General features: G+C 51.0%; 1 protein-coding gene across 1 annotated transcript in view; it reads left to right on the forward strand.

Moving 5' to 3' along the window:
- The window catches only part of DYNC1I2 (dynein cytoplasmic 1 intermediate chain 2), a 174205-nt gene that overhangs the window by 125582 nt on the left and 30273 nt on the right, over nucleotides 1–18350 (forward strand). The window contains 3 exon segments of the mRNA XM_075317327.1: nucleotides 3572–3697; nucleotides 8244–8390; nucleotides 15382–15495. Coding sequence (XP_075173442.1) covers nucleotides 3572–3697; nucleotides 8244–8390; nucleotides 15382–15495 — 387 coding nt within the window.

Genomic DNA, 18350 nt, shown 5'->3' on the forward strand with positions numbered 1-18350 from the left:
CTGAGCTGCCACCGCCGCTGCCACCACTGAGCTGTCACCGCCGCTGCCACCACTGAGCTGTCACCGCCGCTGCCACCACTGAGCTGTCACCGCCGCTGCCACCACTGAGCTGTCACCGCCGCTGCCACCACTGAGCTGTCACCGCCGCTGCCACCACTGAGCTGCCACCGCCGCTGCCACCACTGAGCTGCCACCGCCGCTGCCACCACTGAGCTGCCACCGCCGCTGCCACCACTGAGCTGCCACCGCCGCTGCCACCACTGAGCTGCCACCGCCGCTGCCACCACTGAGCTGCCACCGCCGCTGCCACCACTGAGCTGCCACCGCCGCTGCCACCACTGAGCTGTCGCTGCCACCACTGAGCTGTCGCTGCCACCACTGAGCTGTCGCTGCCACTACTGAGCTGTCGCTGCCACCACTGAGCTGTCACTGCCACCACTGAGCTGTCACTGCCGCTGATACCACTGAGCTGTCGCTGCCACCACTGAGCTGTCACTGCCACCACTGAGCTGTCACTGCCACCACTGAGCTGTCACTGCCGCTGATACCACTGAGCTGTCACTGCCGCTGCCACCGCCGCTGCCACCACTGAGCTGCCACCGCCGCTGCCACCACTGAGCTGTCACCGCCGCTGCCACCACTGAGCTGCCACCGCCGCTGCCACCACTGAGCTGCCACCGCCGCTGCCACCACTGAGCTGCCACCGCCGCTGCCACCACTGAGCTGCCACCGCCGCTGCCACCACTGAGCTGCCACCACTGAGCTGCCACCGCCGCTGCCACCACTGAGCTGTCGCTGCCACCACTGAGCTGTCACTGCCACCACTGAGCTGTCACTGCCACCACTGAGCTGTCACTGCCGCTGATACCACTGAGCTGTCACTGCCGCTGCCACCACTGAGCTGTCACTGCCGCTGCCACCACTGAGCTGCCACCGCCGCTGCCACCACTGAGCTGCCACTGCCGCTGCCACCACTGAGCTGCCACCGCCGCTGCCACCACTGAGCTGCCACCGCCGCTGCCACCACTGAGCTGCCACCGCCGCTGCCACCACTGAGCTGTCGCTGTCACTGCCACCACTGAGCTGTCACTGCCACCACTGAGCTGTCACTGCCGCTGATACCACTGAGCTGTCACTGCCGCTGCCACCACTGAGCTGTCACTGCCGCTGCCACCACTGAGCTGTCACTGCCGCTGCCACCACTGAGCTGTCACTGCCGCTGCCACCACTGAGCTGTCACTGCCGCTGATACCACTGAGCTGTCACTGCCGCTGATACCACTGAGCTGTCACTGCCGCTGCCACCACTGAGCTGTCACTGCCGCTGCCACCACTGAGCTGTCACTGCCGCTGCCACCACTGAGCTGTCACTGCCGCTGCCACCACTGAGCTGTCACTGCCGCTGCCACCACTGAGCTGTCACTGCCGCTGCCACCACTGAGCTGTCACTGCCGCTGCCACCACTGAGCTGTCACTGCCGCTGCCACCACTGAGCTGTCACTGCCGCTGCCACCACTGAGCTGTCACTGCCGCTGCCACCACTGAGCTGTCACTGCCGCTGCCACCACTGAGCTGTCACTGCCGCTGCCACCACTGAGCTGTCACTGCCGCTGCCACCACTGAGCTGCCACCGCCGCTGCCACCACTGAGCTGCCACCGCCGCTGCCACCACTGAGCTGCCACCGCCGCTGCCACCACTGAGCTGCCACCGCCGCTGCCACCACTGAGCTGTCGCTGCCACCACTGAGCTGTCGCTGCCACCACTGAGCTGTCGCTGCCACCACTGAGCTGTCGCTGCCACCACTGAGCTGTCACTGCCGCTGATACCACTGAGCTGTCGCTGCCACCACTGAGCTGTCACTGCCACCACTGAGCTGTCACTGCCACCACTGAGCTGTCACTGCGACCACTGAGCTGTCACTGCCGCTGATACCACTGAGCTGTCACTGCCGCTGCCACCGCCGCTGCCACCACTGAGCTGCCACCGCCGCTGCCACCACTGAGCTGTCACCGCCGCTGCCACCACTGAGCTGCCACCGCCGCTGCCACCACTGAGCTGCCACCGCCGCTGCCACCACTGAGCTGCCACCGCCGCTGCCACCACTGAGCTGCCACCACTGAGCTGCCACCACTGAGCTGCCACCGCCGCTGCCACCACTGAGCTGTCGCTGCCACCACTGAGCTGTCTCTGCCACCACTGAGCTGTCGCTGCCACCACTGAGCTGTCGCTGCCACCACTGAGCTGTCGCTGCCACCACTGAGCTGTCACTGCCGCTGATACCACTGAGCTGTCGCTGCCACCACTGAGCTGTCACTGCCACCACTGAGCTGTCACTGCCACCACTGAGCTGTCACTGCGACCACTGAGCTGTCACTGCCGCTGATACCACTGAGCTGTCACTGCCGCTGCCACCGCCGCTGCCACCACTGAGCTGCCACCGCCGCTGCCACCACTGAGCTGTCACCGCCGCTGCCACCACTGAGCTGCCACCGCCGCTGCCACCACTGAGCTGCCACCGCCGCTGCCACCACTGAGCTGCCACCGCCGCTGCCACCGCCGCTGCCACCACTGAGCTGCCACCACTGAGCTGCCACCGCCGCTGCCACCACTGAGCTGTCGCTGCCACCACTGAGCTGTCACTGCCACCACTGAGCTGTCACTGCCACCACTGAGCTGTCACTGCCACCACTGAGCTGTCACTGCCGCTGATACCACTGAGCTGTCACTGCCGCTGCCACCACTGAGCTGTCACTGCCGCTGCCACCACTGAGCTGCCACCGCCGCTGCCACCACTGAGCTGCCACCGCCGCTGCCACCACTGAGCTGCCACCGCCGCTGACACCACTGAGCTGCCACCGCCGCTGCCACCACTGAGCTGCCACCGCCGCTGCCACCACTGAGCTGTCGCTGTCACTGCCACCACTGAGCTGTCACTGCCACCACTGAGCTGTCACTGCCACCACTGAGCTGTCACTGCCGCTGATACCACTGAGCTGTCACTGCCGCTGCCACCACTGAGCTGCCACCGCCGCTGCCACCACTGAGCTGTCACTGCCGCTGCCACCACTGAGCTGTCACTGCCGCTGCCACCACTGAGCTGTCACTGCCGCTGCCACCACTGAGCTGTCACTGCCGCTGCCACCACTGAGCTGTCACTGCCGCTGCCACCACTGAGCTGTCACTGCCGCTGCCACCACTGAGCTGTCACTGCCGCTGCCACCACTGAGCTGTCACTGCCGCTGCCACCACTGAGCTGTCACTGCCGCTGCCACCACTGAGCTGTCACCGCAGCTGTCCCTACTGACCTGCCGCTGCCACCACTGACCGCCGCTGCCAGCACAACCTCTGCCTCCTGTGACCCCGCTTCAGCACCACTGCTGCCCCCCTCTGGTAAGACAACACCGTAGTATAAGACTGACCCCATTTTTTTTTTACCTTTTTTTTATCTCTAAATTTGGGGTGCGTCTTATAATCCGGTGCGTCTTATAAAACGAAAAATACGGTGTATTGTTGTCTAACGTGGCCAACCCTTTGATATCAGCGGATGTTCTTTTTTTTCTTTCTCCGACAGTACCCAGAGTTACTGGTTGCATCATACAATAACAATGAGGACGCCCCACATGAACCGGATGGCGTGGCTCTCGTTTGGAACATGAAATATAAAAAGACAACCCCGGAGTACGTGTTTCACTGCCAGGTATGATCGCAGACATAGTATGCTAACCATTTGCCTTCATGCTCGGCTTTGCCCCCTTGTATTAGTTTGCATAATGAGTTCATTGCCCCTATGTAAAGCACATGCATTTACAAACATGTGTTGATTGAGCTCTTCATCCACTTCTCCGAGAAAAAAAAAAAATCTATATTTTTGTTTTTCTTCTGGACCTGCTGACATTATTCACATGGCATAAGGAAGCCAAAAACCTGCATGTTACATCCCCTTCTGATTTTTATTAATTCAAGCCTTCCAAGTCCCAAAGAAAAGGGAAAAAAATACTCTCCGCTTTTCCATGCCAGACAATACGTTTTTTGGGCCATTAAATGAGAAGAACGTGGCCCGAGGAGATGGAAACAGACTTGTTTAAGTGGAAACACATGCTACGAATGTGATCGAAACATGAAATAAAGAGAAAAGCTTAAATGTGTTTGCCAACAAGTGAGCGGCTTCTATTTTCTGGATGTCAAATTTTGCTGAGTTTATTGTGATGGATTAAATGTAGCGTGTAATCCGGAGCTGTCAGATTACTGTCAGAGCACGGTGGAGATGACTGACAAATGTTAATATTGCTGAAACTGATAGGAGAAAACCCTTTAAACATTTCTGAGTTTAAAAACTATATTTTTTGTTCTTTTTTTTAAATTTTTTCTTCCTCTTTGAAAACTTGCAATAGCGTTACTTGATAATGTTTGGGAACTGCTACAAGATGTTCCAGTCATTCATCCGCAGCAGTAAAGCTGTGCAGCCAAGCAGAGGGATCATTTATAGTCCAGCTGGATTGGCGAAGGCCCACACAAGTGAGAGTGACAGCACCGGATATCCAAACTGTTCTGGGGGTTATTTAAAGGGAATCTGTCAGCTAGAAGCAAAAGCGTAATATTAATCTGGTAAATAACGTTTTACCTGCTTGCGGATGTCTAACTGGAAGTGCTGCTACAGGGAGAAAATGCAGTTATATATTCTCCCAGCAGCTGCTTGCTTCCAGTCATTGAGGCAGTGCCGGGGCTGTAACCAGAGTTGAACTAGTACATAACTATTTGTACGCGCTATACTCATAACGAGTACTGTCTAATACTTGTGTATTTGTTCCGAATAGTATGTGCAATGCAAGTCAATGGGGAAAACTCGCAAAGTAACGAGTAACTTGAATGCCGTACTATTCGCTACTCGCATGAAGAGTGCGGCATTCGGGTTACTCGCTACAAGTTTTCCCCATTGACTTGCACTGCACGCGCTATTCGGAATTAATACGCGAATATTAGACCGTACTCGTTATGAGTATAGAGAGTACGAATAGTTAGGTACTCTCTCAACTCAAGCTGTAACAGTAAGGGGCACTTTGCACACTACGACATCGCAGCTGCGATGTCGGTGGCGTCAAATCGTAAGTGACGCACATCCGGCGTCGCAGTCGATATCTGAGTATGTAAATCCTTTTTGATACGATTAACGAACGCAAAAACGTCCAAATAGTATCATCTGTGTAGCGTCGGTCATTTCCATAATTTGGAAATGACCGATGTTACGATGTTGTTCCTTGTTCCAGCAGCAGCACACATCGCTGTGTGTGAAGCCGCAGGAGCGAGGAACATCTCCTACCTGCGTCCACCGGCTCACGGCAGCTATGCGGAAGGAAGGAGGTGGGCGGGATGTTTACGTCCCGCTCATCTCCGCCCCTCCGCTTCTATTGGCCGCCTGCCGTGTGACGTCGCTATGACGCCGCACGACCCGCCCTCTTAATAAGGGGGCAGGTCGCTTGCCAGATCGACGTCGCAGTGCAGGTGAGTGCGTGTGAAGCTGGCGTAGCAATAATGTTCGCTACGCCAACTATCACCATGATATCGCAGCTGCGACGGGGGCGGGGACTATCGCGCTCGGCATCGCAAGCATCGGCTTGCGATGCCGTAGTGTGCAAAGTGCCCTTAAGGCCGGGGCCACACGGGGACTAATGCGATCCTCGCATGACACTTGGTTCACGCTGGCAACACAGCGGGAGTCGAGTGTCATGCGAGTGTCACTGTGACTGAGGTCCGATCATGCGATCAGACCTCAGCTGCGGGGTACGGGCCGGCGCTGAGGAGGGGCGAGCCTTCACGGGGGTGGAGAGGGAGGAATTTCTCTCCCTCTCTCCTCCATAGCCAGCTATTGCCATTCTCGCCCTACACTTGCGGTACACTGGTGTACCGCGAGTGCTGTGCGATTTTTCTCTTGCCCCATAGACTTGAATGGTATGAGAGAAAGACATTACAGTCGAAGCATGCTGCGATTGGTTTCTCGGTCCATTTGGGGTCGAGAACATAATCGCTCATGGATGCTGGGACATAGGTTAATATTGGTCTGAGTGGAATGCAATGTTTTATCGCATTCCACTCGCTCCGATATTCATGCCGTGTGGTTTAGGCCTTAGTGCTACACTACACCACCTTCACAGACAGCCTGCTTTGCATATTCCCACAGTTAGTGCTCACTACACAGTGGGTGCGCTGAAATCACTCCCTCCTCCCCCCCACACCTTCTTGACAGACAGCCTACTCTGCATATACCCTGTGCACACACACTGCAGGGGGGAGCCATTACAGCAAACTCATTATATATGGAACATCAATTGTTACAGCACCGGTGCCACCCTGATGACTAAAAATAGGTGGCTGCAGGGAGAATATTACTTAATTTTCTCCCCATAGCTGCACTCCCAGTTAGGCAGCTGAACATGGTCAATATGCGATTTACCTGCAGATTAGTACTATGTCTACTAGAAAATGGGGTTTTTCTTTTTTAGCTGAGAGCTTCCCCTTTAGAAAAATGGCTATAGGTGACATGCTGCATGTTTTCTGGTGTGAATTTATTTATACCTGTAAAGGCGTGTACTGTCTATAAAGCCTCACAGGATTAAAATACGAGTTTTTCTTTTTAAAAGGGAATCTTCAAAGTCGATTTTATGCTGCCCCAACCACAGGGTGCATTAATTGACTTTTGGACAAGCGATTGCAGCCATGTTTCTCTCTAAAACTCTTTGGCATTTCAGAAAAAAACAAAACTGTTTTTAGACTCATCAAGGAAGCATAGAGCAGTGAGAATCCGGCAACACCAGCAGTCCGATTCTATCCGCACCACTCCAAGTGATTGACAGGCCTCTCTCACATATGTACATCTGTAGAGACCTGTCAATCAGCTAGGTGGCTGCAGGGAGAAGACCCCTGCAAAGGCGATGCCGGATTAGTCTTGTTTATTCTTATTGTCTCTGGACGGCTCTTCAATTTTTCTAAAAACACCAAAGCATTTCAGAGAACATTATACCTGGTGGCATTCATATAACCAGACACTGACTTACTCTCTGTGGTATGGTCACTATGAACAGAGTGGCAGGTACCCTTTCAAATAATTTTATATATTTACACTGCAATTTATTTACTCTGACCACTAGGCTTAAGGACTTATTTTTTGGGGGGTATATGGACATTAGCAGTGGAGGACAGAACTCAGACCCTTTTTATTTGTAGTCTCTAATCTGAGTCATTTGTGAAGCGAGGGGGAGCAGGTCAGCTGTGATATTACCTATTGTGAATGGAGGACCCTGTGTTATCAACTGTGTATGGAGGTGTTAGCCATTATTGTAATGCTGTCTGTGATGATACTGAGACTGCTGAAAAGTCTTATGTACAGAACAGGAACTGAGTCTAGTATAAAGTCTAGAGAACGGTGTATGGAGGTGTTATCTACTATTGTAATACTGTCTGTGATGATAATGAGACTGTTGAAAAGTCTTCTGTACAGACAAGGAACTATGGGTCTAGTATAAAGTCTAGAGAACTGTGTATGGAGGTGTTATCTACTATTGTAATATTGTCTGTGATGATTATGAGACTGCTGAAAAGTCTTCTGTACCAGAGTAGGAACTGTGAGTCTAGTGTAAAGTCTAAAGAACTGTGTAAAAATTGCAAGATAAAAATTGAAACCTGATTTCAGAAAATAGGTAATTTGTTTAATGGCATATTCCCTTTAATGTCAGTGGCAGGACATACCACCACAATACTTCGGCTCCAGGTTTTTGGAGTTTTTTTTTTTAAACCCTTCATTTATCAAATAATGATGATCAGACGGGCATTTTAAAGGGATATTCCTATCTCGTACATTTAGGACATATCCTCAGGACAAGAAATAAATGTACAATAGAAGTTGTTTCACCGCAGGAAACTTTAGCCGTCTCACAACGGGGCCCCATAGGGCTCTACTTTGAATTGATAAGATTGTTTGCACAGGTCACTTATCAATTTTTGGTAATCCCATACAAATGAATAGCGAGAGCAGCACATGTGTGACCACTGGGCCATTCCCGGACGCAAAACAGGGCCCTGTTCTCTAGACAGATGATGTTCCCAGGATTGGGACTTACAACTGTCAAACATTGTAAGTGCTGCTGAGTATCCCGTAAATGTACGAGATGGGACAACTCCTGTATAAATCTCTGAATTTTACTCACTGTTGTGAAGATACATTTATTTGTGGGGCTTTTTTTTTCTTCTAGTCTGCGGTCATGTCAGCTGCTTTTGCAAAGTTTCACCCAAACCTGGTAGTTGGTGGGACTTACTCAGGCCAAATTGTCTTATGGGACAATCGAAGTAACAAGAGGACGCCGGTCCAGAGGACTCCACTCTCTGCCGCTGCTCACACGGTGAGGATTAAATCCATAGGAATGCATCCTTAAGGGGCAAAGCTGGTTATTTTACACAAAATTATAATTTTTTTAACTAATTTTAGAAGTGTATAGTTATTTTGAATCCCAAGTGAGCTATCGGGGTTCTTGAAGCGTAAAGCGAATGAATGGGAAGGAGGCTTTTAAATTCCATTAACAGTTGATGTCAGATATATACATACCCTACCGCGTTTAAATAAGACAGTCCTATTTTTTTGCCCCGAAAAATGCGCTAGGGCTGACGTTCGGGGCAGGGCTGACGTTCGGGGCAGGGCTGACGTTCGGGGCAGGGCTGACGTTCGGGGCAGGGCTGACGTTCGGGGCAGGGCTGACGTTCGGGGCAGGGCTGACGTTCGGGGCAGGGCTGACTTTACCCCCCAAAAAGGCAGACCTCCCCCCTCCCAGGAGAATCGTACTTGCCAGACCCCAGACGTCTGCGTCGCTTCCAGGTCCTTCTGCAATTCTCGGTGGGCCCTTCCAGCAGGTCCTTGTGTGCTTCACAGCGGTCCTCCCCTGCTTTTGGCTGCCATTCACACATAACATCAGATTGCACAACATGCAGTGATACCTATTGCTTCCAGCCGGTAAGGGAACTGGGACGCAATGCAGTGACACATCAAAGACCTGCAGTAAAATACATCAATGCGTTCCACCGCAGGTCCTCCGTAACTTCCACCGCAGGCGCAGGTCATCGCTCTGCACTGCATGGTGTCCCAGGTTTCCCTGCCAGCCAGAAGCAATAGTTATCACCGGATGGTGTGTGTGTGTGTGTGTGTGTGTGTGTGTGTGTGTGTGTGTGTGTGTTCCACCACATGTCCTCCCATTCGGGGTCTGGTGAATATGATTGCGGGGTCTTCTGTCTGCTCTCTTTTGGGGGGTGTCTCCTTTCTATAAAGAAGTGTCCTGCAGTAGGCTTTAGCTGTATGGACACTTCATTATTGAATCGCAACTAAAGCTTATTTACGGGGTAGGGCTTATATTTAAGCTTTACGCCGAAAAAGCAAAATTTCTTTGTCGCTCCTAATTGGGAGACCCAGACAATTGGGTGTATAGCTACTGCCTCCGGAGGCCACACAAAGTATTACACTTAAAAGTGTAAGGCCCCTCCCCTTCTGCCTATACACCCCCCGTGGGATCACGGGCTCCTCAGTTTTCATGCTTTGTGCGAAGGAGGTCAGACATCCACGCATAGCTCCACTGTTTAGTCAGCAGCAGCTGCTGACTATGTCGGATGGAAGAAAAGAGGGCCCATACTAGGGCCCCCAGCATGCTCCCTTCTCACCCCACTTTTGTCGGCGGTGTTTGTTAAGGTTGAGGTACCCATTGCGGGTACGGAGGCTGGAGCCCACATGCTGCTTCCTTCCCCATCCCCCTTAGGGCTCTGGGTGAAGTGGGAATTTACCGGTCTCCAGGCACTGAGACCGTGCTCCGTCCACAGCCCCTGGGGAATCTGCTGGATATGGAGCTGAGTATCGTCAGGGACAGGACCCTGCTACGTCAAGGTACTCTGTGTCCCCGTACAGACCGCGCGCAGACACACTGCAGCATTGCTGGGTGTGTTAGTGCGCCGGGGACAACAGCGCTGCGCGCTTGTGCCATTACTAACTACAGCTCTGCTGAGTGAGTCAATGTATTGGAAACTGCCGCGCCGGCCGCTGCTGTCAGTTTTACACTGCGGCGTGGCTGGGACTTGTGGTGCGCCGGGGACTTCCGCGCTGGTCGTGCATATATGACGGCCGCGCTTATTACTCGAGTCCCCGGCTTTTGCGGCCTAGTTTCGTTTCGTTCCCGCCCCCAGGCCTGCCAGTCAGGGGAAGGGCGGGACGCTGTACAGAACGTCAGCGCCGAGGGCTGGAGTCTACTTTACATACTCCAGCCCTCACACTGGGCACAGTGGGACGCCAGTTTCCCGCACTTTGTCTGAGGCACGCCCACGGTCCGCCCCTCTTCACAGAACGCCGGCAGCCATTCCTGTGTGCAGTCTGAGCTGGAGAGGGGAGACAAGTTCTGGGAGACCCAGACACGGGATTCTGGCGACCACACACCCGCTTTTGAGCGGGCGGTAAGCAGCCCTCTGGGCTGACCCCACTAGTGCCGAAGTGTACATTTGTATTTTTGTGCTTGCATGCTATACATTGCACTGTACGGTCGTTGGTGATTCTTGGCTATATACCCTCCTAGATTGCTCAGAGGAGACAACAGCATGTCGTCCGCAAAAAGCAAGGGTGCCAAGGCACAGGCTTTCTATGCTGCTTGTACCGCATGTGAGGCTACTCTACCGGCAGGTTCCACTGACCCCCATTGTGTGCAGTGCTCGGCCCCTGTGGCACTTGCTCGGCCGGGGCCTCTGCTAGAGGTGACCCAGGGAGAACCACCTGTGAATACTGTCCAGGTGACGGGGACGGAGTTTGCAGTTTTTGCTGATAGATTGTCTGTGACTATGACTAAAATTCTAGAAACTTTGCAGTCTAGAACAGTAACTCAGACCATGGGCACTGTTGAATCATTGCTCCCTGGTCCCCCTCAGTTGGAACAGCGCCGGGCTCCGGGGGTGTCCCATGCATCCCAGGGTGAAGGCTCTGACACGGACGACAGTCCCAGACAGCCTAAGCGAGCTCGCTATGAGCGGCCCTCTATATCATCTCACTGGTCAGGGTCCCAGCAGGACTCTCTGTATGATGAGGCGGAGGTAGCTGATCAGGATTCTGATCCTGAGACCGCTCTCAATCTGAATACTCCTGATGGTGACGCCATAGTGAATGATCTTATAGCGTCCATCAATAGAATGTTGGATATTTCTCCCCCAGCTCCTCCAGTGGAGGAGTCAGCTTCACAGCAGGAGAAATTCCATTTCAGATATCCCAAGCGTAAATTAAGTACTTTTCTGGACCACTCTGACTTTAGAGAGGCAGTCCAGAAACCCCACGCTTATCCAGATAAGCGTTTCTCCAAACGACTTAAGGATACACGTTATCCCTTTCCCCCTGACGTGGTCAAGGGCTGGACCCAGTGTCCCAAGGTGGATCCTCCAATCTCCAGGCTTGCGGCTAGATCCATAGTTGCAGTGGAAGATGGGGCTGCACTTAAAGATGCCACTGACAGACAGATGGAGCTCTGGTTGAAATCCATCTATGAAGCTATCGGCGCGTCGTTTGCTCCAGCATTCGCAGCCGTATGGGCACTCCAAGCTATTTCAGCGGGTCTTACACAGATTGACACGGTCACACGTACATCTGTTCCGCAGGTGGCATCCTTAACCTCTCAAATGTCTGCATTTGCGTCTTACGCGATTAATGCTGTCCTGGACTCTACGAGCCGTACGGCAGTGGCGTCCGCCAACTCCGTGGTTTTACGCAGAGCCTTGTGGTTAAGGGAATGGAAGGCAGATTCTGCTTCCAAAAAGTGCTTAACCAGTTTGCCATTTTCTGGTGACCGACTGTTTGGTGAGCGATTGGATGAAATCATTAAACAGTCCAAGGGTAAGGATTCATCCTTACCCCAGCCCAAACCAAACAAACCCCAACAGAGGAGGGGACAGTCGGGGTTTCGGTCCTTTCGAGGCTTGGGCAGGTCCCAATTCTCCTCGTCCAAAAGGACTCAAAAGGATCAGAGGAGCTCAGATTCTTGGCGGGCTCAGTCACGCCCAAAAAAGACAGCCGGAAGACCCGCTACCAAGGCGGCTTCCTCATGACTTTCGGCCTCCTCTCTCCGCATCCTCGGTCGGTGGCAGGCTCTCCCGCTTTGGCGACATTTGGCTGCTCAACAAGCACGTGAAAACCAGGCGGTTCCGGATGGAATCCCTCCGCTCCGTCATCGCCTCAATGTCTCAAGGAGATTTCCTAGCATCAATAGACATCAAGGATGCTTATCTCCACGTGCCGATTGCTCCAGAGCACCAGCGTTTTCTACGCTTCGTTATAGGAGACGAACACCTTCAGTTCGTAGCTCTGCCTTTCGGGCTGGCGACAGCCCCACGGGTCTTCACCAAGGTCATGGCAGCAGTAGTAGCAGTCCTGCACTCTCAAGGTCACTCTGTGATCCCGTATTTGGACGATCTACTTGTCAAGGCACCCTCTCAAGAGGCATGCCAACACAGCCTGAACGTTGCGCTGGAGACTCTCCAGAGTTTCGGGTGGATCATCAACTTTTCAAAGTCAAATCTCACCCCGACCCAATTGCTAACATATCTTGGCATGGAGTTTCATACTCTCTCAGCGATAGTGAAGCTTCCGCTGGACAAACAGCGTTCACTACAGACAGGGGTGCAATCTCTCCTTCAAGGCCAGTCACACCCCTTGAGACGCCTCATGCACTTCCTAGGGAAGATGGTAGCAGCAATGGAGGCAGTCCCTTTCGCGCAGTTTCATCTGCGTCCACTACAATGGGACATTCTCCGCCAATGGGACGGGAAGTCGACGTCCCTCGACAGGAACGTCTCCCTTTCTCAGGCGGCCAAGGAATCTCTTCGGTGGTGGCTTCTTCCCACCTCATTGTCAAAAGGAAAGTCCTTCCTACCCCCATCCTGGGCGGTGGTCACGACAGACGCGAGTCTATCAGGGTGGGGAGCAGTTTTTCTCCACCACAGGGCTCAAGGTACGTGGACTCAGCAAGAGTCCACCCTTCAGATCAATGTTCTGGAAATCAGAGCAGTGTATCTTGCCCTACAAGCCTTCCAGCAGTGGCTGGAATGCAAGCAGATCCGAATTCAGTCGGACAACTCCACAGCGGTGGCATACATCAACCACCAAGGAGGAACACGCAGTCAGCAAGCCTTCCAGGAAGTCCGGCGGATTCTGACGTGGGTGGAAGACACGGCATCCACCATATCCGCAGTTCACATCCCAGGCGTGGAAAACTGGGAAGCAGAGTTCCTCAGTCGCCAGGGTATGGACGCAGGAGAATGGTCTCTTCACCCGGACGTGTTTCAGGAGATCTGTCGCCGCTGGGGGATGCCGGACGTCGACCTAATGGCGTCCCGGCACAACAACAAGGTCCTGGCTTTCATGGCACGGTCTCACGATCACCGAGCTCTGGCGGCGGACGCCTTAGTTCAAGATTGGTCGCAGTTCCGGCTACCTTATGTGTTCCCACCTCTGGCACTGTTGCCCAGAGTGCTGCGCAAGATCAGGTCCGACTGCCGCCGCGCCATCCTCGTCGCTCCAGACTGGCCGAGGAGGTCGTGGTACCCGAATCTGTGGCACCTCACGGTAGGCCAACCGTGGGCACTACCAGACCGACCAGACTTGCTGTCTCAAGGGCCGTTTTTCCATCTGAATTCTGCGGCCCTGAACCTGACTGTGTGGCCATTGAGTCCTGGATCCTAGCGTCTTCAGGATTATCTCAAAAGGTCATTGCCACCATGAGACAGGCTAGAAAACCAACCTCCGCCAAGATCTACCACAGGACGTGGAAGATATTCTTTTCTTGGTGCTCTGCTCAGGGAGTTTCTCCCTGGCCATTCGCATTGCCTACTTTTCTTTCCTTCCTGCAATCCGGTTTGGAAAAAGGTTTGTCGCTCGGCTCCCTTAAAGGACAAGTCTCAGCGCTATCTGTATTTTTTCAGAAGCGCCTAGCACGACTTTCTCAGGTACGCACGTTCCTGCAAGGGGTTTGTCATATCGTCCCTCCTTACAAGCGGCCGTTAGAGCCCTGGGATCTGAACAGGGTTCTAATTGCTCTCCAGAAGCCGCCTTTCGAGCCTATGAGGGATGTTTCCCTTTCTCGCCTTTCACAGAAAGTGGCCTTTCTAGTAGCGGTCACGTCTCTTCGAAGAGTGTCCGAGCTAGCAGCGCTGTCATGCAAATCTCCCTTCCTGGTGTTTCACCAGGACAAGGTGGTTCTGCGCCCGATTCCGGAGTTTCTCCCTAAGGTGGTATCCCCCTTTCATCTCAATCAGGATATCTCCTTACCTTCTTTGTGTCCTCATCCAGTTCATCAATGTGAAAAGGATTTGCATTTGTTGGATCTGGTGAGAGCACTCAGATTCTACATTTCCCGCACGGCGCCCCTGCGCCGTTCGGATGCACTCTTTGTCCTTGTCGCTGGTCAGCGTAAAGGGTCGCAAGCTTCCAAATCCACCCTGGCTCGGTGGATCAAGGAACCAATTCTTGAAGCCTACCGTTCTGCTGGGCTTCCGGTTCCCTCAGGGCTGAAAGCCCATTCTACCAGAGCCGTGGGTGCGTCCTGGGCATTACGGCACCAGGCTACGGCTCAGCAGGTGTGCCAGGCGGCTACCTGGTCGAGTCTGCACACTTTTACCAAGCATTATCAAGTGCATACCTACGCTTCGGCGGACGCCAGCCTAGGTAGACAAGTCCTTCAGGCGGCGGTTGCCCACCTGTAGGAAAGGGCTGTTTTACGGCCCTATCACGAGGTGTTATTTTACCCACCCAGGGACTGCTTTTGGACGTCCCAATTGTCTGGGTCTCCCAATTAGGAGCGACAAAGAAGAAGGGAATTTTGTTTACTTACCGTAAATTCCTTTTCTTCTAGCTCCAATTGGGAGACCCAGCACCCGCCCTGTTTTCTTAGGGATTTTTGTTTTTTCGGGTACACATGTTGTTCATGTTGAATGGTTTCAGTTCTCCGATGTTTCTTCGGATTGAATTTGTTTTTAAACCAGTTATTGGCTTTCCTCCTTCTTGCTTTTGCACTAAAACTGAGGAGCCCGTGATCCCACGGGGGGTGTATAGGCAGAAGGGGAGGGGCTTTACACTTTTAAGTGTAATACTTTGTGTGGCCTCCGGAGGCAGTAGCTATACACCCAATTGTCTGGGTCTCCCAATTGGAGCTAGAAGAAAAGGAATTTACGGTAAGTAAACAAAATTCCCTTCATTCCTCTTAGGGCTTATTCTCTGGGAAACATGGTATGAATGTGTGTGTATATAATAAATATTTGTATATATATTATTATTAATTTATTTTTTTTAAGTAATACAGGCATGAAATGTTAAATATATTCTTCTTTTAGCACCCGGTGTACTGTGTTAATGTGGTTGGCACTCAGAACGCCCACAATTTGATCAGTATATCAACAGATGGCAAGATCTGTTCTTGGAGCCTTGATATGCTCTCCCAGCCACAGGTAAGGCCCCAATTCAGAATCATTATATTGTATGTGAATGCAAAATGTCAAGAATGGACCAAAACGTCAGACATCCTGTGTTTTCAGTGAGTCTATCAATCCGCTTAACTCCCTAATATTTCTCAGCTCCAGAAATAACCTTCTAAAACAATCCTCTTTTTTTGGGATGGTCTTTACACACTGGAACTGATTTATTGTCGATTTCTAATTTATCAGTGTGTTTCATGCTGGTCGGTTATTTTGGTGTATTTTGATATAATTTAGCTGAAGTTTACATCACCTGGTTGTTTTTTTTTGGGCACACTTAGGCCATGCCCTAGATAGAGATAGATAGATATATAGAATGATAGATAGAGAGAAAAAGAGAGAGAGAAATATATAGAGATATTTTTCTTTTATTAGTTTATTTTTTGCAATTTCACGCCCCCTTAGATAAGGAACAGAAAGTGTCTGAAACTCCTAATAAATATTTTCTTGCTCTTTTTTTTTTTTCCCTTCCTAACCGGATGTCTGTAAGTCAGTAGGAAATATAAAACACCCTTGCAAACAATGAATTATATCTTTTTGTGATACTTTCAATTTTGGTGCCACTTTATATGCAGTTTATCATAGACTTCTGCATAGGACTTAAAGGGGACCAGTCACCAGTGTTTCGACCTATAAGCTGCGGCCACCACCAGTGAGCTCATATATACAGAATTTTAACATGCTGCATATAAGAGCCCAGGGCGCTGTGTAGAGTGTAAAAAACACTTTATAATACTCACCTAAACGGTCGCTCTGCGGTGGATTTTGGTCATATGGGCGTCTCCATTGTCAGATGCCGGTGCCTCCTCTTTCTTTCAGCCATCTTCGTCCTCCTTCTGAAGCCTGGGTGCATGATGCGTCTACGTCACACACTCACTCACCAGTCCCGTGCAGGCGCACTACAATACTTTGATCTGAACTGCTCAGGGCAGATCAAAGTGCGCCTGCGCAGGACCTCAATGTCGGCGAGTGTGGATGACGTAGACGCATCATGCACCACGGCTACAGAAGAAGGAGGACAAAGATGAGAAGAAAGAGGCAGCTCCAGCACCGGAGAACGGAGACGCCCATCTGACCCACATCCAGCACAGCGCGACCATTAGGTGAGTATTATAAAGTGTTAATGTTCTACACAGCGGCCTGGACTCTTATACACAGCAGGTATATAAGAGCCCACTGGTGGTGACTGCAACTTATAGGCCGAAAAACTGGTGACAGGTTCCCTTTAAAAAAAACTGCATGAAAATTCATGTAAAAAATGCCTAAAAATAATGGAGAATAAAAAAAAAACCCTAAAAAAAAACTGATGAAAATTGAAGCATTTTTTTGGAATACAAAATAAGACAAAAAAAAACAGCATGAAGGATTTCTTACCAGATATTTGTTGTGCCGAACATCTGCAACTAATGATAGTGCTCAGTCCTCCAGGGATCAGAATGTGCTGATTGTACGGCGCGGTGTCACTGATACTGTATATACGCACTCGGTGAGCTCATCTTTGTGTTCCCAGTGATGAGTAATTTGCCGGTAAATCTCCGAGGAGTTCACCGCTTTTTGCTGGGACTCTTGATATGGGAACCAGTTGGTTACAATAATTGGGAGGTTATTTTATTAGGAGCTGTAGTCCGATCCACTTAGAGGCGTGTAACATCTTGTTACTGGTACATAGGTTTATTAAATACAGAAAAATATCCGACATCCCAAACCTTATTACACATAACGTGATTAGCCCAATAATTATTTAATGGGCTACAAAATATCCCCTTAGTTTAAAATCAATTGTACTGTTAAAATTAAAATGAATCTGTCACCAGGTTTTTTGTCCCCCATCTGAGAGCAGCATAATGTAGGGGCAGAGACCCTGATTCCAGCATTGTATTCTTTACTGGACTGCTTGCTGCAACTTTCATAAATTCACTGTTTATCTGCTGTAGATCTAGCAGCTCACAATAACCCCTCCCACACCACTGATTGGCTGCTTTGTGTGTACACTGTGCATAGGCAGAAAGCGGACACAGTGGTAGAAAGATTATAAATATGGAGGACTATGAAAATTATAGCAAGTAGCCCAGTAAGTAACACATCATTGGAATCAGCGTCTGTCTCTACATTATTCTGCTTTCAGATTAGGTGGCAAAAGCTAGTTGACAGATTGCTTTTAAAATGATTTCTGGAGAAACTGTTTACTTTAGATCTAAGCAGTCCTTCTGTTTTTTTTTGTTTTTTTATTTTTTTTCAGGATTGACTTTTGAAGCAGTGGACTGTGTGTAAATAAACTTCACCTTTGCCTCATCTTATGCTTAAAAAGAATCAGTCAGTAGGATCAACCTAAGCAGCATATTTCGCTATGCAGATCTTTTTAAATGTAAATTCATGGACACCTTTTATATGTTTTATCTGTTGCTGCATACCCAAAGATTAGTGTTGCCATTCATATGCAAATGTGGAGTTCCATGCTATGGGCGTGACAGAATATTTCCTGAGTTGCTGCCTCCCTAACTTTTTTTCCCAGCTTATTTACTTGAGTGATAGCTCACCGCTTTCTTTGCCTGACATCACAGGTATCAGCAGACTGGAGGGGAACAATGTCAGGCAGGAGAGGCTTAAGTGATCTGTCCTGCCCAGAGCACCTTCATGCCTCATTGACATATGATATAAAATTCTAATCACTCCAGAATGCAGCAACAGATAGAAGATCTCAAAGACCTGAATTCCCATATATGTGATTTGAAGGGGGTTTGATGCAACTAACCACCATGTGTAAGCTCCATCATCACTTCACCACTATAGTAGAAGGAACTGGGAAGGTGGGGTCCTGTTCTAGCAAT

Source organism: Anomaloglossus baeobatrachus, chromosome 7, assembly GCF_048569485.1.
Source record: "Anomaloglossus baeobatrachus isolate aAnoBae1 chromosome 7, aAnoBae1.hap1, whole genome shotgun sequence".
Taxonomy (NCBI): domain Eukaryota; kingdom Metazoa; phylum Chordata; class Amphibia; order Anura; family Aromobatidae; genus Anomaloglossus; species Anomaloglossus baeobatrachus.